Source organism: Haliotis rufescens, unplaced genomic scaffold (genome assembly GCF_023055435.1).
Source record: "Haliotis rufescens isolate VD_foot unplaced genomic scaffold, xgHalRufe1.0.p SCAF_1, whole genome shotgun sequence".
In the NCBI taxonomy this organism is placed as follows: domain Eukaryota; kingdom Metazoa; phylum Mollusca; class Gastropoda; order Lepetellida; family Haliotidae; genus Haliotis; species Haliotis rufescens.
In genome coordinates this window covers 11,517,914-11,545,155 of record NW_025963779.1, presented here as the reverse complement: position 1 = coordinate 11,545,155, position 27,242 = coordinate 11,517,914, and the positions used below count along the sequence as shown (strand labels likewise).

Below are 27,242 nucleotides of genomic sequence, written 5' to 3'. Positions count from 1 at the left end.
ACTTGGACAAACAAAGCTTGATTTTACTGACTCTTGAAGTAATGACCAGTTTTTCCAATAGAATCTGATTTAGCAGTCAGGATTGTTTGATTCCATAGTTCATTTCAGTCATTTAAATGACACTCGTGTACATTGAAAATCACGTGAAAATCTCTTATGGGATTGAATACCCCGCAGAAACCAGAACATGTTGCAATGTCAGGAATGAATTAGAAAGTCTCAGACTTGTCGGTCGAAAGTAGCGACTCAATGGAATGGGCAGTCAGGATCGGTGCCTTGATTGATTGCGCGTCATCGTACCCTGGCTGCGTAGGATGCTGCTCATAGTATCAATCTCCAGTTTTCTGGACCAAACTCAATTATTTACAGATGGCCAATCATAAAGCGGAAGCCTCTATTTCCTTGGTTGAAACTAGGTGGTCAATAGAAGGTACCATGTTTAGCCTCCATTTCCTTGGTTGAAACTAGGTGGTCAATAGAAGGTACCATGTTTAGCCTGTATTTCCTTGGTTGAAACTAGGTGGTCAACAGAAGGTACCACGTTTAGCCTCCATTTCCTTGGTTGAAACTAGGTGGTCCAATAGAAGGCACCATGTTAAGCCTATATTTCTCTGGTTGAAACTATGTGGTCCAATAGAAGGTACCATGTTTAGCCTGTATTTCCTTGGTTGAAACTAGGTGGTCAATAGAAGGTACCATGTTTAGCCTCCATTTCCTTGGTTGAAACTAGGTGGTCCAATAGAAGGCACCATGTTAAGCCTATCTTCTCTGGTTGAAACTAGGTGGTCCAATAGAAAGTACCATGTTTAGCCTTAGTTCCTTGGTTGAAACTAGGTGGTCCAATAGAAGGTACCATGTTAAGCCTGTATTTCCTTGGTTAAAACTAGGTGGTCAATAGAAGGTACCATGTTTAGCCTCCATTTCCTTGGTTGAAACTAGGTGGTCCAATAGAAGGTACCATGTTCAGCCTTAGTTCCTTGGTTGAAACTAGGTGGTCAAATAGAAGGTACCATGTTTAGCCTGTATTTCCTTGGTTGAAACTAGGTGGACAATAGAAGGTACCATGTTTAGCCTCCATTTCCTTGGTTGAAACTAGGTGGTCCAATAGAAGGTACCATGTTAAGCCTGTATTTCCTTGGTTTCAACTAGGTGGTCCAATAAAAGGGACCATGTTTAGCCTGTATTTCCTTGGTTGTAACTGGGTGGTCAATAGAAGGTACCATGTTTAGCCTCATTTCCTTGGTTGAAACTAGGTGGTCCAATAGAAGGTACCATGTTTAGCCTCATTTCCTTGGTTGAAACTAGGTGGTCCAATAGAAGGTACCGTGTTAAGCCTGTATTTCCTTGGTTGAAACTAGGTGGTCCAATAAAAGGGACCATGTTTAGCCTGTATTTCATTGGTTGAAACTAGGTGGTCCAATAGAAGGCACCATGTTTAGCCTCCATTTCCTTGGTTGAAACTGGGTGGTCCAATGGAAGGTACCATGTTTAGCCTGTATTTCCTTGGTTGAAACTAGGTGGTCCAATAGAAGGTACCATGTTCAGCCTCCATTTCCTTGGTTGAAACTAGGTGGTCCAATAGAAGGTACCATGTTAAGCCTGTATTTCCTTGGTTGAAACTAGGTGGTCCAATAAAAGGTACCATGTTTAGCCTGTATTTCATTGGTTGAAACTGGGTGGTCAATAGAAGGTACCATGTTAAGCCTGTATTTCCTTGGTTGAAACTAGATGGTCCAATAAAAGGGACCATGTTAAGCCTGTATTTCCTTGGTTGAAACTAGGTGGTCCAATAAAAGGGACCATGTTTAGCCTCATTTCCTTGGTTGAAACTAGGTGGTCAATAGAAGGTACCATGTTAAGCCTGTATTTCCTTTGTTGAAACTAGGTGGTCCAATAAAAGGGACCATGTTTAGCCTGTATTTCCTTGGTTGAAACTGGGTGGTCAATAGAAGGTACCATGTTTAGCCTGTATTTCCTTGGTTGAAACCAGGTGGACAATAGAAGGTACCATGTTTAGCCTCCATTTCCTTGGTTGAAACTAGGTGGTCCAATAGAAGGTACCATGTTAAGCCTGTATTTCCTTGGTTGTAACTAGGTGGTCCAATAAAAGGGACCATGTTTAGCCTGTATTTCCTTGGTTGAAACTAGGTGGTCAATAGAAGGTACCATGTTTAGCCTGTATTTCCTTGGTTGAAACTAGGTGGTCCAATAGAGGGCACCATGTTAAGCCTATATTTCTCTGGTTGAAACTAGGTGGTCCAATAGAAGGCACCATGTTAAGCCTGTATTTCCTTGGTTAAAACTAGGTGGTCAATAGAAGGTACCATGTTTAGCCTGTATTTCCTTGGTTGAAACTAGGTAGTCCAATAGAAGGTACCATGTTTAGCCTGTATTTCCTTGGTTGAAACTAGGTGGTCCAATAGAAGGTACCATGTTTAGCCTGTATTTCCTTGGTTGAAACAAGGTGGTCAATAGAAGGTACCATGTTTAGCCTCATTTCCTTGGTTGAAACAAGGTGGTCCAATAGAAGGTACCATGTTTAGCCTGTTTTTCCTTGGTTGTAACTAGGTGGTCCAATAGAAGGCACCATGTTAAGCCTATATTTCCTTGGTTGAAACTAGGTGGTCCAATAGAAGGTACCATGTTTAGCCTGTATTTCCTTGGTTGAAACCAGGTGGTCAATAGAAGGTACCATGTTTAGCCTCCATTTCCTTGGTTGAAACTAGGTGGTCCAATAGAAGGTACCATGTTAAGCCTGTATTTCCTTGGTTGTAACTAGATGGTCCAATAGTTTGGTTAAAACTAGGTGGTCCAATAGAAGGTCTACCTTTAGCCTCTATTTCCTGGCAAGACATATTTGTTACTAGCGTTTCTTTAGACTGCCACAACACACTTTTATTATATATTTAATAAATATTAATAAATGTACCAGTGTGCAGAAGGGTACACAAGTGTGTGCATGTGTGTGTGCGTGCGTTTTGCACAAGGGGGTGGTCCTGGTTCACCTGTCCAAGCAGTAAAAAAAAAAATGAATGCGAGGTTGCCGAGGGATAAAGACACAGGTGGTGGAAAGGGCATCTCCCAGTTGAGCAACAATTCTAAGGTCCCTCTTTCACATACAAACCCTATCTTTTCTATTTTCCAGGGATATAACCCTGACTTCAGAAGTCACATGTGAGATAACATGAACACCACAGGTTGAACAAACTAACAAGAAGCACACTTCATAAACATTTTTATATCAAAAGTTCAGAATATCCCCATATTTCTTTTCAAAAAAGACAAACATAAACATGAAACAGACACCTGATCAGTGAAAGTTCAAACACAAGCCTAGTGTTTCAACATACATACACAATAAACATTGTCACAGTCAGATACACAAACCCCAAACAAAATACCACCCCCAAACGTCTGAGTGCTAATTATCAATACAAACCTACAACAAAAAGACCCTGTAAACCGGACAGCTAAAGAAAATGGAATCTTTGTGTTATTTGAAATGAAACATCTTTTAATTCAAAGACAAATAAAACTCGTCATCTGGAGCTAGCAAGTTTGTGTGAATTCTTAAAAATAACCTCACATTGTCTGCTGACTGATGTTAACTGATGCATATGAATCAAGTGTGATAATTCTGGCTGCCTTAAAGATGTCTCCATTCCAAAATTGATCATGATGGATTTTCATAATAAATCATAGCTACATATAAAAGCATTGTCTATTTTCTACAAATATACACGTTAAACAAATTTAGGTATAGTGTTTGGGTATTTGTAAGTCTGAAAACAAAGATATTGTCTGTGATCACACAAAATAACACATTGGGGTATTTCATAATTATCAAAGACATATCAAGACAGTTCTCAACCAAACTGGTTTTAATTGGTTACAGACATAGTTTGTCTGAGATTACAAAGCAATCTTAGTTGTGAAACAATTAAAACTTGTTTGTAAAAATTGTATCTTAAAGGGACATTTATCAACTCAAATGATACGTTGCCTAAAGTTTCAACTTAAATTCAGATATGAGCTCACACAGGCACAATATTTAGGAAATAAATAAACAAAGGTGTGTGCACAGCTGTCAGATCAGCAACCATGGCAACTCACAGGCCGTTGGTCTGATGGAATGTGTGCCAGACCTGACTAGGACTTGCCCACTTTTCATCTCTTCACTGAATGACTGGTTGCACATCACACATGCAACTTTTGATTTGTAAGAATTATTTCCCCCCCAATGTATGGCTTATCATCAAAGAAGTCATCTTCCTGAGGCAAGTGAGTTAACTGACTATAAAAGTCCAGTTTCCACCCTTGCCGAACTAGACTGGTATTATGGAGTTACAATTTTGCTGGACTAATGAGTCTATGCATAGTCCAATCAAAATTGCGCACCGAAATCGAAATCCGGTTCGTAAAGTGTCATGCAGATTTCGGTCGACTGCAGGATTTGCAAAGCATGTGCACCGCTAACCCAGGAATTCCAGCCTAGTTCGGCAAGGGTGGAAACTGGACTTTTAAAGTCAGTTAACTCTCTTGCCTCAGGAAGATGCAAAGAAGTAAGATAATAATGAAACACCCCAATTCTTATAACTCATATCTCATATACATAAATAGTAGTAAAACATACAGCACTTGTTTCGAAGGTTCAACACATTTATGACTGTCATCTTAGAAATTACATGATCACTTTTGCGGATCATGCTAAGCAACTTAGCTACACATTTGGCCATTATTTGAATTATCTCCCTTTATCAGAAGCATACCATTTATCCCAGTTTGATGAAACCAATCAGTTTCAATAGCCCGTCAGAAAACATCCATTTCTTCCATCTTTCTTGATTCTTTGTACCAGTTTCTTGTAAAGGTTACATTCCTCCAAAGCATCAAATAGCTGAACCGATACAATATGTACCATAACAACCCTGCCAGAGGAAATGTTTAGAAGAAGGGGAGCATAAGGGAGGGGTGGGGGATGAGGGGTGGGGGATGAAATGTGGCAAGACTTCTATCCAGTATCTTGAAACTTCTTACGATAATATCAATCGCTCATCAATCCATACCAAGAATGTTGGCATAAAGTCTGTGAAGCAGTGATATTGATGCACAAGACATAAGCATACACTATATATAAATCTACAGGGATTCCAGTGATTATGCAGAAAGCAGATTATGCTGCAGGCTCTCGAAACTCCTTAGAACATTTATGAATACAATAGATGTGGTACTATACTTTGGTACACTCATCCTCTTAATTTCCTTTGGCTGTTCTGACGTCACACTGCACTAAACAGATCTCAACACAGATCATGAAGGCGCTTATACTTAAGTCATAGCCCTAGCTACACAAAGAGGGCTTTGTTGAACAACGTCCAGGTGATCACCTTAACTACCTTACTGGCATAGAGATATGTTCAGGATTTCTCAACCCAAGTGAAACCATAGTTGGGTGTAAGAAATCCTCCCATTACCAGAAGGACCATGAGTTTTCTTGACCCTCCCATGAAATGCATAAAAATGTTTTTGTTACCCTCCACAATCAAAATTAGCTGGAACAACTTAAAAGAAGGGATGATATTGAAGGGTATGTAATCCTAATGACTCCGATATTGAAGGTTGTACACATCCTTACACCTGGGAAAGCAGATCACAGGAATCCAATTGAGTGATTGAGTGAGTGAATTTGGTTTAACACAACTTTGAACAGTATTCCAGTTAAACCAGCTTAATGTGGGAGGAAAGCCTGAAGTGTCTCAGACATTTACCACTGAGGTGAAACCCACCAACATGGGTATGGGTATGGGTACATTTCATCAGGGTGAATCAGGATTCGAACCCATGATGAGCAGTTCTTGGCATTGCCAAGAAATGCAACTCTCCACAGCAAACTGCAGAGTCTTATACAACTTCACCCATGCCCTCACTTGACACCAAAGTTCTGATTAAAATAATATACCCCTCCCTCCCTCTAAGACTCAGAAATGAATTACAATCAATAACAAGCATGCACCCCTCTTTTCCAATGAAATCAGGAATAATATGGTCATACCATCTCAGTATGAGCTTGCAACCATTAGTGTCAACTCACTCAAAAAAAACTATATTTATATTTACTCTCCATGTTTTTTGCAATACTGACACTTTTCTTGGTCACATCTGAGAATCCATGATGAGGTGATGCCACAAATGTGTCAGCCACATTAAAAACTCAAAGTATTCAACAGTAAATTTTAAGAGGCCCCAAAATATGGTGTACAAGAAAATCCCACATCAATCGAGAGATGTGGATGCTGTACAGAAGAAGCCATCATGCATATTCAGATATTATGTTAAAGCTATTATCATGATTATGTGCAAAATGTACAGATCTGTGGACATTCTTTGGGATCATAAGCCAGACCTGGCATCAAACAGCAACCTTTTCTTATTGCACAGAACATTATAAACATACAGAAACTTGATACAGAGATCTGATTATTGACAAAATGAATGTCACCGACGGTTTGTACAGTGTAACTTTATGGATTTGTAATACTGATGTTTGTATACCATGTATACAAGCATTAGTGTCTCTAAATAATAATAATTCATACAGCCTAAAGACAGGATACTTACTTATACCACATCTTTTATCGCAAGGTAATTACCATTTTCATCAGCATAAATTGCATGCAGTCAAACACCGTTGTGTCAAACTTGGATGTGTCAAACTTGCGTTGTCTCGAAGTGAAACTTTGGTCCCTGCTTTTTCCTTCATTATTCATCATTGTTGGTTATGTCAAACGTTGAATAACTCGAAGTATTTATGTAGGTCCCTTCAACTTCGACATAACGGTGTTTGACTGTATATTAATAGCATTCTCATAGTGAAAGAACAAAGTCCTTTTTGTGCAGGAATTTCTTACTTAATGCTACTCTGTTTCTCTATAGCACATGTTACCATTATTCCAGTGAGCGCTGATCATGCTTATAAACTCTTTCAGTGGGATTTGGTACTGAACTAGGGATTTATGTAGGATTTTAAACTATCTGCCAAATTTGAAAAACAACATATTGTCCAATATTCTTAAAAAAGTCTACACCATACTTTGAAGCTGTAAAGTTTCAAAACCTTTATCTCTTTAATGGTCTTGCTATCAGTGAAACTCCAATTTACAACTGTGTACAGCTAAAACATTCGTCAGAATAATAACCAGAAATTTACAATTCAGATTTGTTGTAGACCCGTCTAGAACACCTAAATAAATCCCTGTGAATTTACTGAACAATCTTGGACAGAAAGAAACGTTTTGGAAACCATCAACACTGCTGTCCTAACCACATATCTCCTATGGGCTGTCCTACACATCTCCCATATCAGCATAACAACGAGTATGATTAATGAAAACTTATTTTATTATGCATACAAAACGTTTCAGGGTTACTTCATCACCTGATGGTAGGGGCATGACGTAGACCTGAAATGTTGTGTATGCAGAAAAAACAAGTTGTTACCATTATAATAACCAATGTTATGATTGTTACTTCTAAATGCCTATGAAGACTCTCATACCAATGCATAGATTAAGTTGTGTGAGTTCAAAGATGGCAAAACTGCTTGTTTGCAGTTTACTGAAATACTGGTAATGGATGATCCTTCACACATTCAACTCCTCACACATGTCCAATGTAGCCAACAAATGTATGTCTTGATGACCATCCAGTGCTGCAGCCACAGTTTGGATGAAGGAGACCACACTGCCTCTGGGCGATCTTAGCGCTTAGGCGATCGTAACTCACATACTTCACACAAACATATGACAATCGTAGTTCTAAGATCACTTTGAGGAATAGGACCCTGGTGTTCCTGTTGATGTGTTGTGATTTTCAGTGATGATACTGTCAAGTATTTGGAAATGAATGGATGTTATCGCAATGTTTTGATAACAATATTCACCATGGGTCTCAATTGTGTGCTTTGTATTATGTGGCCAACAACAAGCATACCACGGCTGCAGCTGTTAGACAATGCACAGATGTTATTTTAGAAGATGAAAGAGAAACACCTCACTATAAGGGGAACAAACTGGATTTGTTTGCCTGTATCCCTAACAATAAACCAGAGTGATATGGATGACATGTTCACTTACAGTGCAGAAGACACATGATTAAAACTTGTAAATTCAGAATGAAAGGAATTCTCATCACATGTCTGGCACATGTTTCATGGAAAGCCTGATTGAGCAAATACGTGGTATACTACTCGAAAGAAGATAAAGAACACACAATTCTTTCATATATGAAAGAATCAGGTGTTCTTTAACTTCTTTTGAGTAGCATAAATGGACAATTCTTTCGAATGTCTCTGAATGGTTATGGCACCAGCTTGTTTCAATTGGAAAATACTAACAGTCATGTTAGACATGAAATAATGGTTCAATGGATGGAACAGTGCCACTGAATAGGCCTTACGAGGCTTAACTTTGTGACTTTTTAAATATTTCCACCATCCTAACATAAACTTCAATTCTTCATACAGAACAATGTGTTTTTTGCACAGCTATGCAGAATAACCTGAGAATGAACACAGCACCTGAGTTAGATGCAGATTTCACCTGAGAATGTCCATGAAGTCCACAAAGTCCACAAATATTGCCTGCGAGAGTTTGACCACCTCAATGACTATATCCCCACGCCCCATGGCGTCCAACAGTTTCACCAGCTTCTGCTTCATTTCACAGTTATTATCCATGTTCAGGGGCTGTTCAGCTTCTTCCACGAAGCCCGACACACACGTTAACTTCAGTTTTTGCATACTCTTAATGTTAGCACAAGCCCGTGTAATGTCTAGCTGGTTCTCAGACGTAAGCACATTTGCTGAGATGTCCAACATTTTCAACTTTCTTAAAGTCCTCGTTAGAGTGTGGCAGAACTCAGGCACCGAGGAGTCTGATAAGTGGTTCTGGGACAGGTTAAGGATCGTTAGTTGTGGGAATTGTTTGAGAATCTTCAGGAGATAGGAAGGAGCTATTCTCCTCGTATCAAAGATCATAAACTGACAAAGCTTGCTGACATTGAGTTCTCGTAGATGTGCGGCATGTTTGGACTTGGCCAGAGAGTCTAAATCCTCCTCGTTAATGTCACAGCCCCTAATACTGAGATACTCCAAGGGTCTTCTCAATGCATCCAACACCTCCCCTAAACAACCCACAATGTAGTTGAAGCCAATGTCTAGTCTCACAAGATGTTCAAAGCAATGGAGTGTATTCACAATTTGCTGTCTGCCAGTCGTACAGCTTCGTGTTTTTCCCTCGTGAAGGTAGATATTACAGTCTTGTAGATCAAGTGAGCGCAAATTGGCAAACTTCTTTAGATCTGGTGCAATGATGAAGAATACATTTTCTTCAAGTTGTCGGAGAGATATTCCTTCAAGAGTCTGAAAAGAAGAAATGTTAGCCTTGTAAAGTAATCATACATCTCCTGCGGTCAGGTTTTATGAATTAGCATAATCAACATGATAATCTCGAACAATGCAGTAGAAAAAAACATGCAACGTCAAAAATCAAGGACGAAACAGAAACAAAACATGAATGCTTGTAACAGGGATGAAAACTGGCACAAGTCTGCAAGCCCCAGTTCAAAGTCTAATTTTGAAAGGTATCAGAGGGCTAGAGACATCCTTTTCATAATCACATATATATATCAGATACCAAACACTTCACACAGGTCTGCAGGAAGTCATAATCCGTATAAATTCCCAACACCTCATGATGCCTACCGATGAAGAGAGCCTACCAGGATATATAGCCGTAGAAATGCTGTCTGAGGCATGAGGCATAAACCATTAAACTATTCACAAATCAATATCTACATATAGGTCTTCATGTAGGTTGTCTGTTGCCATATAACAAGAATATAAAAACCTGCTATAAAATATGTCAAATGAGGAAGTTGTGTTCAGCTAGAGTACCTCTACATCCTGGCCTCGGAGGACGATGAACGGGGCCAGGGAGTCCATGATCTCATCTCCAACCATCAGCTCTGACCTGCAACATAGAAGTGATATATGATATATGATATGATATGATATGATATGATATGATATGATATGATATGATATGATATGATATGATATGATATGATATGATATGATATGATATGATATGACTAAAAGACAAAAAGACTAATGGTATGAAAATCTAATTTTCCCATGACACTATTCAATTTCCCAAAAATATTCCAGGCCTGGGAAACTGAAACTAATATTCCATAACCCATTTGGACCCTGATAACAAACTAAATGTGAGTGTGCATATCAACTATATTCTTCTAAAATCAATACAGGTATCTGACCAGTGATAAATAATAATCAATCTGATTACAATCAGATCTTAGTTCTCGCTACCACTAAACAAAGGACATCCCATTAGAGGTCCGTCAGACTGACCTTTCATAGCGTTGCTTACCAGATCATGAAAGTGACAGTGTGTTTTCTAATCATCCAACCTTGAAAAATTTAACATAGGGTATTCCGAACGACAGTTATGGGCTTTATGGCTGAATCCCTTCAATCCGGGCCATCTATTAGCCTTTCCAGAATGTTCTTATGTTCAGTTCTAAAATTTGTAATTAAGAATTTTTCCACTCTCTGGTCAGACACTCTATCTACTAGACCGCGGAGGCAGTCCTTTTCCCATGACAAAATTACCAGGGTCTACATTAACTAAGCTCTGCTTGTAAAACTTCAACTGTCACTGACAGAGATTGGGTCCATCTCACCAAGGGAGATAAAAAAACCTAATTCCCCAATATACCCACAATTAATTGTCCTACCTGATATGTAAAGTAGAGACCTGGATACGAAGTGGAGTGATGCTGCGGAGACAGTTGGAGATGAGGTAGTCCATGAAGAATGCATTGTTGGTGCTAAACTGCAGCATGTCCATCTTAACCACCATCTTGTGCCCTAAACATGTCCACAAAATTATTGGTGGCACCTTCACAATCTAAACACACAACAATAATAATGATAATAAAAATAACAAGTATTTGTCACAGAGTGACGAAATATCCCCCGCCTGTACACCATAGTACCAAATATGAAGACAATCCAGCGATTAGTTCTTGAGATATTGTGGCAACACCGTTTTCCAACTCCAAAAACAGATTTGCCTGCTGTGACCTTGAAAATGGGGTCAAGGTCACCAAATCTGACAGGTGTATGCGGTGTCTGTATATACACTATAGTTCCAAATATGAAGACAATCCAGCGATTAGTTCTTGAGATATCGCGGCAACACCGTTTTCTAACTCCAAAAGCAGATTTGCCTGCTGTGACCTTGACAATGGGGTCAAGGTCACCAAAACCGACTGGTGTCTGCGGTGTCTGTATATACACCATAGTTCCAAATATGAAGACAATCCAGTGTTTAGTTCTTGAGATATCGCGGCAACACCGTTTTCCAACTCCAAAAGCAGATTTGCCTGCTGTGACCTTGAAAATGGGATCAAGGTCACCAAAACCGACTGGTGTCTGCGGAGTCTGTATATACACCATAGTTCCAAATATGAAGACAATCCAGTGTTTAGTTCTTGAGATATCGCGGCAACACCGTTTTCCAACTCTAAAAGCAGATTTGTCTGCTGTGACCTTGAAAATGGGATCAAGGTCACCAAAACCGACTGGTGTCTGCGGAGTCTGTATATACACCATAGTTCCAAATATGAAGACAATCCAGTGTTTAGTTCTTGAGATATCGCGGCAACAAACAGGTGGGACGTACGGACGTACGTACGGACGGTCGTGAATACTATATCCCCCGCTTCGCGCTTTCGCGCGGCGGGGGATAATAATAAAAACACTACTACTACTACTAGGCTATTTATATTGCACATATTTCCACACCACTCAGGGGAATGCTCAGCTCCCTGGGGGAGCATACAACAAAGCTGCCAGCTAACAACCACATTGCCATCTCATCCTACTGGGTACCCACTCACTGCTGGGTGAACAGAGGCACATTTCGCACAAAGTCACTTGCCCAAGGAGATGCCACATGTTACAGAATTACTATGAAGATAACCTATTAATTTGGAGACAGCATGCATAATGAGAATATAAAAGTAAAAGTCTTGGTGAACACAGTACCCTAGCTATGTTCAGGCTACTTAAGAAGTAAGAGTTAATAACAAAAGTATTATGCCATACTCTTTGTCCCATCCTTCTGGCAACCATCAAAGTTCCTGGTCGAGCTAGCCAACATCTTCTCAGGCCTTGCTAGGAGAGTTATCGTTTGAATTATGCAAATTAACCTGTATCCTACAATAGTTTAATGTATATCATTCTGAGAATGCCTATTCAATGCCGATCCCGTTAGTCGCCTTTTACGACAAGCATAGTCGCCTTTTACGGCAAGCATGGGTTGCTGAAGACCTATTCTCCCCGGGCATCTTCACGGGTTCATCCCTATGAGGTGATAGAAAAGACATAAGTAATGCATAAAACACTAAAACGCTACCTCTGGGGAAGTTGATGCGGACATTGGAATACTTGATCATCTTATGACCCAGGATTTCATTCAGCAACTTGGGCAAGACTTCTTCAGTTAGTCTAGTGGCCTCAACACCTAGAAAGGTAAGTATGAGAAATTTGTAAGTTTTACATTAAATTGTATATATATATATATACTTATCCTATCTTACACTACCAATTTCTTCCTTATGTGGAAAGGTGCTTGAACGAAGTTTCAAGCTTCTTAAAACATTGCACCGAACACATCCCAGCATCACCATGGTCACCACCCAAACAAATTGGTCACTCACTGTAATCCTGTGTGTTGTGACCTAACATGACAACACCAGACTACCCTTGCAACATCATTCTCTTTCTTAGAACTGATGGGCTAGAGGAGCTGTGATGTGGGTAATTTACAAATTTTTAAACACAGCCTATCTCACTATGCATTTATCCAACTTTTGGACAGTGGGGCGAAGATACCCTCGCCTGTAGAGACCACAACCGTGATATATACACGGGGAAGCTGGTGCTAAACAGTGATGCAAATTAAAAGAATCTCTAAGACTGCCTAGTCTTGTGAGTTGGTAAAAACACCATAACAGGTGAATCCTTTTGCTAGTCAGACGTTACATCATGAAATCGGGTATGACAAGTTTTACCACCTAGGAATAGAGATCTATTGAGTGTACGACTTATAACCAATCTGGAAGTGGTCTTCAGGCAATCAGTTCTACAAGACAGATGACACAACTATCTCTTGGTGAGCCAGCCTAGTCAAAGCTATCGATCACACCTGCGGGATTGAAGCATGCTAAGACAAGAAGAGGAAGGATCGACAACATCCACAAGAGGATCATCACACCAATACTCAGACACCACATGCCTTAAGCAGAGTGAGCAGGTAAGGGCTTGGGACATTGCCGAAACATTTGAGCCTTGTGGCGACTTTGGTGTTGAAGAGGTGAGGTGAAATGGGGTTTAACGTTGTATCCAAGATTATTGCACTTATATAGTGATGTGTATGTGTATATGGCTACTTGTACTAGTCCGGACTGATGCTGATTTATAGTGCTAGCACACTGAGATACCATGCCGCAGTTTAACATGAATACCCCACTGAGACACAGTATACCGACTCCGAGCCGACCAGTCCTTGTTTTAGCCCCTTAATGCCAAGCACCAGACAGGGTAACAACAAGTACCACCTTTTAACATCTTTTGGTATGAAGCGGCCGGGGATCGAACCCCAGGCCTTCCGCTCTATGCTCTACCACTAGACCACAGAGGCACTAGCTCACCTTCCACTGGGTACTCAGTCCAATGATTATTCTGTACGTACAGGATATGGACTACAGGAGCAGGTACATTGTATTGTCTTGCGGTAGATCGACCTCGCCTGAAAGGTAGGCAACCGACAAGGATAGCAAGGTGACACATTTGGGCTTCTTGGCAGAAGAAGGCCAATGTCCTGCAGTCAACACCAGCTTGTGGCACTGCGTAAATATAAATGGAAAGCTTCCTTCGAGACTGGGAACACCTGTGGTCCTTAGAGCAAAGGCCCCGACAATCACAGCAATGATCATGAGGATCATCAGTGGAGAAAGTATGTCTGCAATTTTTACAGCAAAGGGAATTTATCCTGTTCTGATCCCATCCTCTTCTTCAATTATTGATGTAGACATTATTACGAAAGAGAGGTAGCTCACGCAAATAGAAAACCGAAAAAACAAGTATTCTCTAGAACACGTCTACACAGGGTGGCGATGAGAAAGAGAATGATGTTGCAGGGGTAGTCAGGTGATCAGGTCTTGTTAGGTCTCAACACACAGGATTACAGTGAGTGACCCATTTGTTTGGGTGGTGACCACAGAGATGCTGGAATGTGTTTGGGTGAAATGTTTTTAGAAGCTTGAAGCTTTGTTCAAGCATGTTTTCACATAAGGTTGAAAAGAAGAAGGAAGAAATGCAGAGTGTTAGATAGGATAAGTTTAAAAATATGTAACCGATAAACAAAATAACGACAAGCAACATAGCAATAATATTGTCTCAGTTCAACTTGGAAATTGTAAATGTTCACCATTTTGCAAGTTTCTATTTACAATTTTACCATGGCATTGCAGAAAAATTCTAAAACAAATTTGACAATGGTTAATTAGACATGTTTGATCATGTTGATATCATAGCTATGGCATAATGAGTGTGTGAATAACTTTGGTTAAAGGCAAAAGTTGGCAAATTGGCAGAGACAAGAGCTAAACAAGTATTTGTCACAAAGTGACGAAATGGCCCCGCCTGTATATACACCATAGTACCAAATATGAAGACAATCCCGCGATTAGTTCTTGAGATATTGCGGCAACACCGTTTTCCAACTCCAAAAGCAGATTTGCCTGCTGTGACCTTGAAAATAGGATCATGGTCACCAAAACCGACTGGTGTCTGCGGAGTCTGTATATACCTCATAGTTCCAAATATGAAGACAATCCAGCGATTAGTTCTTGAGATATCGTGGCAACACCGTTTTCCAACTCCAAAAGCAGATTTGCCTGCTGTGACCTTGAAAATGGGGTCAAGGTCACCAAAACCGACTGGTGTCTGCAGAGTCTGTATATACACCTTCGTTCCAAATATTAAGACATTCCAGTGTTTAGTTCTTGAGATATCGTGGCAACAAACAGGTGGGACGTACGTACGGACGGTCGTGAATACTATATCCCCCGCTCCCCGCTTTCGCGTGGCGGGGGACAACAAAGATGCCCAAAAGCATGTCATGGAGGAGTTGGATAATCAGCAATCGTTCTGAAAAGAGAGATCCTTGCAAAAGATGGAATTGTTCCCATACCGGCTGTCTTGGAAATGACTTTAGCCAGGCGCTTGAGGTTGAGCTGTGATTTCTTGAGAGACAGGACTGGCCACATCTGGATGATCAGCTTGCTAAAGGTAGTATCTACAACACAATACACATGTCCACAACACAGGGAAATAACAGTACATTTTGTCTTTGATCTTACAAATTCAACAGTTTATACTGCCTGTAGAAATTAAAATCCACACTTACTGAGAAACACATATCATTGCTTTATTTTGGAAAAATTATGTTCAGATCATCACAATCATGCTGATTGTGCATTTGGAGTAAATGTGTCATTGTCAGAAGACTTTGGTCATCATATATGATGACTGTTTATGAACATGTTAGTTTTTGATGCCATGGTTTAAAATCTTAAAAACTTACTCAGTTTGAATCCTCTGAAATCCAGGCATTTCATTTTACAAGCCTTTGTTCTTCCTAAGATGCCACGAAAAACAACCAAGTCAAATCCCATTTCCTCTTGGAATATATCTGCATAGGTCTTGTGGCAAAGTATCTCTCGAAAACTGGAATCAAACGAAATGTTTTCATGTTTATAAGTCAAACATAAAAATAAGAAACGAGAAACAAAAACAAGAAGTGTCGAAACATGTCTAATGTAGACTAAATATGTTTGAAAACAATCAGTGGAGAACTTCTCATGGATTCTCCTTGCCCAAAATTGTCTCTTTGCATCTTTTTCAGTAGATATGAGTATTGATACACACATTTCCTTAGTTGAGCGTCCTAGAGCAAACACTAATATACTAGACTTTGGACTATCAACCTGCTTATGAACAAATCATGCTCTTCTTGTTGATTTTTTAGCATAATAAAGAGTGCCAACTGTTTCTCATAATCATAAATTTGATTTGTCTTACAACAGTTATAAAATGTGATGAAGAAAGAGTTATCCTGATGATCCACTGCCTGAGAATCAAGACACACCTTAGCATCTCCCATCTGTTGATAGAAAAACTTACCAGAGACATGGAAGAGGCCAGCTTGCGATGAGGCTGCCGACTGCCTGTGGCTGAACATTATCAACAGCAGCTTTCAGCAATACTGGTGCTAGATGAACAGGAACTGATGTGATGGTTAGCTCAGCCAAGGGAGGATACTCATTTAGGACCTTACAGCTGATCTGCAGCAGTGAGCGAGGCTGGTTTGTAGGGTTGTCTCCCTTTGGTGTTTTGTCATTGATTTGAAGATGGTCATAGTCTATATGGTCCAATGCCCGGTACATTCTGTTGAACAAAAACATTTTGTGTAGAATAGAGACAATGACATGTTGATGATAATATCAAGACTGGCGGGCTCCTTCTCAAGTTATTAATGATATACAGGAGTACCTAAAGCATGGAACGGTAAACACAAAGGGACCAAAACGCAACACAAACTTACCCTGCCATACATCATGGTATGTATAGAATCACAGAATTACAATAAATTGAATCATATTTGTGACAAATCTTGAGGGAAGGTCTTTGACATTGACATTTTATATTAATAAAACATAATGTTTAATGTTAAAGTGTGTGTGTTTGCTGCCAATTGCCACACTTTATCTTACATAGGGTATATACAATATTACATCCTCATTCATGTGTACTGGAATAACAAACATTTGGATGTTTGGGGTCAAGTGCATGCCACAGACGGAACTCTGGACTGTGGAAATGTGGTGAAACATTTCTTTCCTGCACGAAGTCAAGGCTTCTCCTTTAGAAATAGTACCCACAAAAGACAGATCAGTGTGTGACATCAATTGGACTTATGGCACCATACACTGCAGCGCAATGACGACTTCACATGACACCACTGCCGCAGGCTAATTTGCATATCACTTGAGCAGAATTTTTGTTTACAAACATGCTACTCCTGAAATGAGGGCAGACTGATCTAATGAAAGCCTTTTGGCGCTATTTACAGCTTGTTTTGAATTATTATAAAGATATGTAACAACATCTGTGATGGCGAGGGTATGACAATATATATTTACACATGAAGTGACTTGGTAGCTATCCAAAACTGTTTGATTCTGCATGTGGAACCATACAATCATTGCAAAATAAATCATATAGAATATGCAAATGGAACAGTTTTTTCCTTTTTAGGGCATTTTATCTTATGTATTTTCATAGAATACATAGTTCAGACATATTCAAAGATCAAAAACCCATGTAATTTGTTGAATGGACTGTAGCCTGTTCTATGTGATAAATCATTACATCTCGCTGACCTGTGGCTGAGGTACTAAGTTGACCGCAAGGAACTCATGGTAGGAGAGTGATAGCAAGATATATCTCTGGTGCGTGTGAACATTCTTGCACCGAATACTGAAAAGAAAGGCCAATCTCCCTGAATTCGTTTTCGTCATTGAACTAACAGTTGGCCTATTGAGAAATTGACATCATCACTTTTTGGTCTAGACTCCATTTCAAGGCTAAAAATAGTAATTTACTGCTATACTTTATGGCATTACGTAGTTGTAGTTATGAAGAAATTGGGTCTGATTAGGTGTTAAGCATTGTACAACTACAAGTTTCTCAATTCAATTTTCAGATTCGGCAACATGAACGTTTGATATCCAAGTAAAGAATAAAATGTGAATAAAAGAAATTAGACACTAGAATAGTTGATTAACCATACCTTCTGGAATATCAGCCCAATCAAGAGGGAACTACATATATCTGTCGGGACCGCTAACTTAGGCTACAGTGTACGAGCTCATCCTCACTCATTCCCTTTCAGCGCCCCATGAGCGTTATTCTCGTAACATATCGCGAGACTAAACAAAGACATAGAAAACTCTTACAGGAAAACTAAAACGAAACTCAAAATCGATACAAAATGAGTTTAATCGTTGTTTTCATCGAGTAAAGGCACGTTTTCCTCATTTGGGTCTTATGTATAATTTATGTACTAAACTTTAGCTGCAAAATAATTTCATCTGTAACTGTTGATTTGTTTTCGATTTGTGTATCCCACGACTGTATACTGATTAGTCACAGTGTAGACTGGACCGTGTCGCTGCGTGACTATTTAATGTTATAATTAAGGCTGGGACGAGTCCTAATTTACTACCTGGGTATCTGACCCCCTATTACCCGACCCTACCCGGGTACCCACTGCAGGTCTCAAGAGTTGGGAACAAAATGTCTGATTGGGAATTGTTTTACCGCCGCCCTGGCTAAAACTATTTAGATACATGTATCAAACAATCAGATCATTCGTACACGGAAGTTGACTGAAGCGTTATCTTTACTCAAACATATGCAAGTCAAAAGGAATGTGGGTATCGTTAGAAAAGAAATGCGAACATTGGCGACTTGTGATGTAACCACGGAGCTTTTGTGAGTTTTTGTCATTAACAATATATCACGTGACTAACCACGGGTCCAGGTATAGTCCTGTGGGTACCCGGTAGGGCTGGGACGAGTCCATATTTACTACCCGGGTACCCACCCCCCTATTACACGACCCTACCCGGGGATGGGGGATGGGGGAGGGGTTAAGTGAATGCCTTGATCTCATAGGCTGGGAATAGGGGCACCGGAGAGTGGGACATATTACGGGTACGCAATATACATGTAAAAGAAGTAGAAAATAGGGGGTAAAGCGCAGTCATCTTGGTGATTAAGGTATGTTGGTATCATTAAAATAATCATCCTTGACCAGTGTTAAAACTATGTCAACTTGAAGTTTGTATATCTTAGAACGTCTCGCTGTCTATGGTTATTCCACCCCTCGTCTGTGTTCAAATGTATAATTATACTTTATAATGAGGGCAGATCGAGGAGTGTACTATACACGTGTCGGACGTGTAAATTAATGTGTTTATGTTAAAATCTGAAGTAACATGTTCTGTCTTTTCGTTACAGTATATATAATCCTAATCCAACATATTTTCAATCCACAATTTTGAATACACCGTGTTGTGTTGAATCTCCAACATGGCGCGGAACGTAAATGGGGAATTCCGGTTTGAGTGAAAGTTTTTGTACACCATAGCATTCTGGCTTTGGTGATTTTAAAGTATCTAATCTTTGTCATCTACCTCTGAGATCAAGCTCTGGAAACATTAAACTGTCATTATCAGTCTCAAGAAATAACATTATTTTTAGTGCTGACAGTCCTTTCTACTTTCGTTTTATTTTCTCGGAGGCGGAAGCTTTGCGTCGAAAATGTTATCAGAGTAACAGCTCCACAGAATTATGACAAGTCTTGGTCGATTCGTCATGGATATACGCCATATACGACTTAAATGAGTTCATCGTACTGATTCCACATTGCTTTCAAACGTGAGTACATTATTTTGACAAAACTGGCTCAGGAGGCCGAAGTTTGCCAAACATCTGTTAATATGGACAATAGAGGGAGTCATGTCTGTTGACAGCTGATAGTGCTGAGTTTTGTTATCTGGAAATAATACCATATCAACAGTTACAAGTTTGTTGGCAAAATGCAGTACATTGGTAATATCCCAATCTCATTAAAATCAGATCTTAGTTTTCGCTGCCACTAAACAAAGATCTGAGGACATCCCATTACGGGTCACGTCAGACCGACCTTTCGCGAACTCTGACCGACCAATGGAATTATTGACAAGAAGTCGACATTAGCCAATCAGAAGTCAGCTTTCTCGTGCTTTACGGCATTAATTTCAAATTGGCGACTACGCTTCGAAACATATTTTGACAAATTCTCGCTTAAAAATTTGAAACCTGAACAAAAGAACATTCTCAAATGGCTAATATATGGTCTAGATTGTATAGATTCAGTCGTTAAGCTCGTAACTATTGTTCGGAATACCCCGTTTTAAAGTTTTTGAGGTTGCATGAAGAGAAATCACATTCCGACTGTCACTTTCATGATCTGGTAAGCGACGCCCTGATTGGTCGGATAAAAGGTCGTTCTGACGTAACCCCTAATGGGATGTCCTCAGATCTTTGTTTAGCGGTAGCGAGAACTAAGATCAATTTTTAATGAGATTGGTAATATCCAGGTATAAAGTACTCTTGCGTACTGTTTTCTTGAGCCCCTGAGAAGTTTTTCTGATTACATGTCTAATAACAATCCCAATACACTAAAATTAAGCCTTACCTTAGAGAACATTTATTTCTGTTTGCGATTGGATAAATACCTCGCCAAGTGAGACAAGTCAGTCAGGTGCCACCTTGTTCATCTTGTTACTGCCACATGATTTCGAGCCCCTCCATGACAGTCAAGTTAAGATGCACAATAGAATCACAACATGATCAGTCACGTGACATTACAGACAGGAAGTTTACAAACAGCAGCCGATACATCATTGGTGCATACATATGTTCTTATGCAAGATTATAATCAGATTATGTTTGATTAAATGTGCATTTGTGAAAAAGTAAGTTTTGAGGTATGTTTTCATTACATATTGAATATCTTACGTCATGTAGCTAGTGGTAACGTATTGTTTGGGGTCTCGAAAACATGTTACATGGGGAAAATAACATCAAGTACCCTATTTTCAAACGACACTTAATTTTGGACAGCTATATTAATAGTGATTTGTCTCGTTATAATGAGAGGTGTGATGTCATCAAAGCTGCCAATTTTAGAGTGCACATTTTGTTGCCCATTTCATGATGAAAAGGAAGAGCAACATGTGTGAACACTATAACTTGACAAACAGTTATAGTTTGTTAATAATTTTCAAACTTTTAATTACTTTTAATGTCAACCTGCTAGAATTATGTTGCGAACTGTGCTCCAAAACGCGTCTTCATTCGTGGAAACCCTGCTAAAGTACAGAACCAATCGTGTTGGAAAATAGGTGACAACGCTCTTGTGCAGCAAAAGTTTACAGACAAGGCAATGGAGGTCACACCTTTTACTGAGGATGTTTTTATTTCGGAATAAAACTGCATTTTATTGTTGAAGACATCACCTACTGGTATGAAGCAGAATTTGAATATTGAATCACTCATCCCTCGAAGTATCAGCAATGCCATCTTAACTGTTCGAAAATAGGGTATTTCAGGATTTGTGTAACAAAAAAAACAAGATTGTCCTGACGAGAAATTGTGGTACTGTATTCTAAACATGCTAAAGGTGCTACTGTTATTTCTCATTGTATATCAGGTCTCCTAACTAAGCACTGTCCTGATATGAGTTAGGCATATAGTATGTCTGTAATAGTTTTCCTGGGCAGAGCAGTTTACAAGAGTGGTCCACTCATGAGACAATTACATGTTGAACTGTTGGATGAACTTGTGGACAGAGGTGAATTATTTTATCACATGATAGAAGATTGTAAAACCACTCTTTGATGGCTTAAGGACAACCAAATGAAGATTAACTCAGAGAAGTTTCAAGCCTTGGGAAGAAATATGAATTTGCAATAAAAAACTTTACATTTGGTGATATGACAATAGATTGCAATGACGGTGTTACCATGCTTGGTGTAGATATTGACCACATGCTGATACTCAACACTCACTTTGACAATATGTGCAAAAAGGCTGCAAAACACAATGGGTCTATACCTCACTAGGCAGGGTAAGATTGTTATCTACAAATCTTTCATTCAAATACTGTCCCCTTATCTGGCACTTCTGTAACCATGGTAACAAGACCAGCACCTCAAAATATTTTTTAAAAAAAGGAACAGAGCCCAGATTTGTCTACAAGGTCTACAAGGGTCCTCTCCCAAGCCTCCTATTTATAGCTGGCAATAACTATCTTCATCACGTTCATGTAAATCATTGAGATGTAAACCAAATCTATCATATTTAGTATATTCATTCAACTTTTATGAAATTTGCAACAACTTGATAACTCTTATCATAAAGTATATTTTACAATTTAGTTATGATAATACACATCTTCAAGACACAAGCTTTCATCTCCTGTTTTCTGTTTACAAAGTTAAAGGGGCACTGATCTAACGCAATTCCCCGGACTGGTTGTTGCCTTTGTTATTGTTTTTTTTCCCATGAGTACCCGGATGATACGCAACGCAACTGAGCGTGACCAGAGACTGTGCTACCGTCTGCAAGGACAGTCAAATAAACTTGGAGGCTGGAGGCAATATTTGTTTTACGCATTTTTGCATAAACACTGATTGGTTAACTGTGATCCATAAAGATTTCGACAAAGGGCGCATGCTAATTAATTTCTTCAGCCTAAACAAACAGACAAGAAGAACGACGGAGCTCATCGGATGTCGTCATTTGGAAATACTAAAAAAAGTATCCATGCAGTGAAAGCATTTTTGGATTCCGGCTTGCGTCGATAATGCAATTACTACTCCACATTTTCTCGTATAACCCTACACTTGTGTATTTGTCGTCATTTACTTGATGCTCAGTTAATGAATTTATTACAGGTACAATTAGTGGTAGCACCACTTAGATTACCTGACAAAGGTTCCCATTTGGCATGTATTGTGTCTGGGGTAATTATTCAATCTAAATCCAGGTTTGAAGTGAGGTGAAATGTGTGTTATGTAATATGCACGTGGCAGCCCAGCAAGAGATGAATGATCAGTTGATTTACTTTTTTTTGTAAATCAACGGATCGTTCCAAGTCATCAAAGGATTAACAGAAAATACGTTGATTGATTAATCACTGTTATCTTGCACAGTGGATATGTCAAAAGTGAGTGTTTACATGTGTAGGTTTACGAAAACAAAGGGAATACACTTTTATCATGGCGTGAAGTGCCGATGTAAAAACAACATACTTTGTTCAAAGGGTTTACTGATAATACGTTGATTGATTGATCATTGTTATCTATCACTCAATGGATTTTTTAAGAACCGTGGACGTTGTCACGTGGGCCTTTGAGACTTGACACCTATGTAAAACACCTGAAACAATCCAAGTGATCAGTTGAGAAACGAACACGGGTTATAATATCCCGAAACGATATACATCTTTTAAAATATTTGATTGTTACAGAGACACGTGATATCGAGTAAGTTTCTTTGTACAGCTGCAGACGAGTGGGATATTGTTCCTTTGTGTGGATATTCACGGATACATTTCTCGAACAAGGAAGCTGCCTAAAATTTATACACATAAATTTGGTAGGTTGTAATTATGATATATGCAATTTGTTTTCCTTCATTTGAACCGATTCGTTCTTGTTTCTCTACGTCTTAGTTGGGAAATTCTTCAATGCGCGATAGACGTTGTTTTCACAGGTCTTTTCCTTTGTAAGCGTGTATATATTACCGTCAATTTGTAAAATGTGATTCTCTCAGGCAATTTATAAAATGTGTAAATATTTCAGTCATTTTGACTTAAAAATCTGTCCAGATTGATTAAGACGACCAAAAGGGCCTACAAACATCACAACAGATTATTATGTAGGATTAGAAGCCAAAACAACATAGAAATGTACTTTTCAACGTAACATTTTCAGTCTCTTGGTGATGACATTAAACATCAAAATGTTTAGAAATTTGTTATCATAATAATACAGATGGAAATGTTTTTCAGTCACTTTGTGAAATAACTGAATATTTAGACGTTTAATAAATTTGTTACACATTTGACAGTAAAAAAATATGCACACTATAAAAAAGCAATGCTCAGGTGAAATATTTACTTTGTGTTGCAAGTCAAAATAGTGTAAACGAAAATCGCAAAATTACCAAGCAAGTGACTTATCAAAACTTCGTCACCATTGCTACCGACAAAGATACCTACATTTCCTTATTATCTCGAAAACTGTATTTCATTTTGTTGATCAATGTGACCATACGCCCTTATTGCTACCCATAAAAGTGACTAATGCGCTTACGAATGGCCCAGCAGAGGTCGCGAACTAGTCTAGATTTCTGCTATACATCCGGGTACTCACTGGGGAAAAACAATAACAAAGGCAACAACCAGTCCCGGGGAATTGCGTTAGATCAGTGCCCCTTTAATATGATGGATAAATTTTCCATGTATATTTCTTAGAAAATGGGAAATCATAACCTGACTAATAATTTCACCTGCAACCCTGACGTTTTCTCTTGTGTTGCAGCTGAATGAAGCGTCATGTCGGAGAGAGAGAGACGGAAATGTTTGGAAGTTTTGGGAGTGCCTTATGATGCTAGTGATGGTGAGTGAAATGCTTCAGAAATCTGTTGCAGAGAAAATGCTTCATTGCCACTGGTCAGCCTATGAATTCCTATTGACCGTCAGTTATCAGTTGAGAGATTGGCAGACGCAGCATATGTATATCGCAATGAATGAATCGCAATACCCAATTTTGTAAATATTGAGATCAGAGATTTATTGCATGTGAAACTGGTTTCCTTTCTTGCTACTGAAAGTTTCTAAACTGGTTTTACATAAGCATAAGCCAGCTCCACTCCACCACATACATCCTACACACAGCACAGAGGTTTGTGGAGGGGCATCTGGAATCTAAGATGCTGCAGTGAGCTTGACCAATGCATTTTTTAACATTTTCCCACTCAAGAGTTACCCATTCTCTTACCAAGTTACTCCTTCTGTGATAAATAATGACATCATAGTCTTCATCCTATAACTGCCTGATGACAAGAAAACTTTGAAAAATTGAGAATGTCATTATGGTAGTTACACAACAGAATCTTGATTGAATCTTGCCGTTGTGTCGAACATTGATGTGTTGAACTTACATTTGTCTCAAAGTATAAGCTTGGTCCCTGTGTATTCCTTCTTTTTTCATCATTTTGGTTGTTTCAAACCTCAGATAACTCAAAGTATTTATGTAGGTCCCTTCAACTTTGACACTACAATGTTTGACTGTAGTAGTTTTAATGAGTCTGGATTTAACCACTCATCTATTGACGGAACCCTCTTATCCCAGTTGATGTATTAAAGGAGACTTATTGGACAGCACTACAGAACACTGGACCATCTACATAGCTTACATCCCCAGAGCTCCAGATAAGCTTTTGGTGTTGTGGGTATTTTTACCCATGCATTTTAAAATCATTGGGTATCAGTAATTCTATCTGCGTATTCAAATTTCTGTTACCCACTAGTTTTTTACACATGTGGGTATTTAAGTTAAATATTTAAAAACACTATTCGTCTAGTCCCTGCAAACTGGTGTCGTGTGGGTTCGAGAGCTTTATAGGACTCAAAAATACCACGATACTTCCACAAGAAAGTGTGATGGCAAATGATCATGATCTGACTGTCATCGTGGAGTTTGGCAAGGTTGACGGAATGCCAACTTATAATTTAAAAATAAGTTGCTGATTTGCTAATCGAATACTCAGGGTTACTTCACAATATTTTGATGATACGCACAAGTTTTATTTTTGTAGCGTATCTGTAATGTTCGTTGCGTATTTGATACACTTGGATTATATTTTACTGCGTATTTCTTCATTTCTGATGCGTATTTCACACAGATACGCAGCTTATCTGGAGCTCTGCATCCCTGTCCTGTAGGTATTCCAGGTTTCCAGCAACAAGTGCTGGTTGTAAGAGGTGACTAAATGGATCTGGTGGTTAGGCTCGTTGATTCTGTTGATTGTGTGTCAGCTAGGGCTGGGATGAGTTCAAATTTACTACCCGGGTACCCGGCCCCCTATTACCTGACCCTACCCGGGTACCCGCTGTTGGTCTCAAGTTGGGTACAAAATGTCTGATCCGGAATTGTTGTACTGGAGCCCTGGCAAGAACTATTTAGATACACGTATAAAACAATCTGATCATTATTACATCTAAGAAGACTGAAGTTTTATCATTACCAAAACACATAAAGGTCAGAAGGAATGCATACAGTCAGAAAGAAATGTGATATTAGTGATTTTGAGTGTAACCATGGAGTTTTATTGTTATTGTCATTAAACAATGTATCATGTGAAAAACTGGGGTCCAGGTAGTCTTGTGGGTACCTCGGTCCTAGTCAGGACCCACCGGACACGAGTACCTGACATGTCCCACCCCTAGTGTCAACATGCTCCAAAGACTTGGATCGTTGTTCACAATATCAATCACTAGTTGTCTGGTCCAGACTCGATTATTTACAGGCTGCCATCGTATGACTGGTATATGGCTGAGAGCTGCGTTAAAAAAACCCAAAAAACTTAGGAGCTAATCAAGGATTTTGAAAAATGTAGGGTGCACACTACCCATGTTACAAGGCGAACAACATCACAAGGGGTGGAGGAGGTTGATCATATTGATAAGTACAGTACCGTATTTGACATAATAAGCACCACCCACTACAATTTCCCCCCTATTTCTAATTTTGATGCACCCTGGGCACTTATTAATTCAAATATGGTATTGTAAATACTGGAATGAGCCTCCAAGTCCTCCGCAAGTTCAAGGATAATGGTCAATTTACCCATGAGCATATTATTTATTTCATGTTAATCATGTCATTATTGAGACGTATTAAAGCCAATATAGAGCTCTGAATTTATTTTTCAGATGATATTAAGAAGAACTATTACAAGCTAGCCAAACAGTTCCATCCTGATAAGGTGAGACACTTTTGGAACATCTCCCATATATCAAGCTTATGTAAATATGTGCAATGTCGAATCAACAATGGTGGGTAAGTTTATTCCACGACCTGAAAATAATTGTCAGTGGTTGCAGTTTTACTACTGATCATCATGGCCTGTCACCTTGGTCATGTATTGAAATAAAACCGAAGTAATATTAACTGTCAAAGCTACCTATGTGTCTTTGTGTTTGTGGAAAAACATCAAAACTCTTCAACCCGTATAAGGCGACAACCCCCCCCCCCCCCCACCTTGAAATCCCCTTAATTTTTGGTACGAAAAACTCACCTTATACACAGCGATATACGGTACATACAGAAAAATTGTTTTGAGATGTATGCTGTGTTAAAAGAATCTATGTACAACACACAATCTGTCCATTTTTTGTTTGTCCTGCTGA

The 27,242-nt window shown here is 39.2% G+C and overlaps 2 protein-coding genes across 3 annotated transcripts in view; one reads left to right on the top strand and one right to left on the bottom strand.

Moving 5' to 3' along the window:
- Window positions 1-4,431: 4,431 nt before the first annotated feature.
- LOC124147735 (leucine-rich repeat-containing protein 14-like) lies at window positions 4,432-18,126 on the bottom strand. Its single transcript, XM_046518489.2, has 8 exons — window positions 18,003-18,126; window positions 16,334-16,597; window positions 15,735-15,877; window positions 15,342-15,446; window positions 12,501-12,608; window positions 10,816-10,948; window positions 9,953-10,028; window positions 4,432-9,418 (listed from the first exon to the last, which is right to left on the bottom strand). The coding sequence occupies exons 2-8, from the start codon at window positions 16,594-16,596 to the stop codon at window positions 8,594-8,596; spliced, it is 1,653 nt and encodes a 550-aa protein (XP_046374445.1). The 5' UTR covers window position 16,597; window positions 18,003-18,126; the 3' UTR covers window positions 4,432-8,593.
- Window positions 18,127-18,556: 430 nt separating this feature from the next.
- Window positions 18,557-27,242, top strand: part of LOC124147721 — a 28,130-nt gene continuing 19,444 nt past the window's right edge. Inside the window, exons 1-4 of one of the 2 annotated variants that reach the window (XM_046518471.2) lie at window positions 18,557-18,706; window positions 19,518-19,654; window positions 24,370-24,447; window positions 26,766-26,818. In XM_046518471.2, coding sequence (XP_046374427.2) covers window positions 24,384-24,447; window positions 26,766-26,818 — 117 coding nt within the window. In that variant the 5' untranslated portion in view covers window positions 18,557-18,706; window positions 19,518-19,654; window positions 24,370-24,383. Of the gene's footprint in view, window positions 18,707-18,880; window positions 19,655-24,369; window positions 24,448-26,765; window positions 26,819-27,242 lie in introns of those variants that run through there. The other variant, XM_046518476.2, reaches the window with a different exon arrangement.

Excerpts from the sequence above, each read along its gene's own strand:
- LOC124147735 (XM_046518489.2), bottom strand. The coding sequence starts at position 16,596 with ATGTACCGGGCATTGGACCATATAGACTATGACCATCTTCAAATCAAT. Across the intron at positions 15,447-15,734 it reads TTTCAGAGGATTCAAACTGA|ATACTACCTTTAGCAAGCTG; the intron begins GTAAGTTTTTAA and ends ATTGTGTTGTAG. Across the intron at positions 9,419-9,952 it reads TCCGAGGCCAGGATGTAGAG|ACTCTTGAAGGAATATCTCT; the intron begins GTACTCTAGCTG and ends TCTTCTTTTCAG.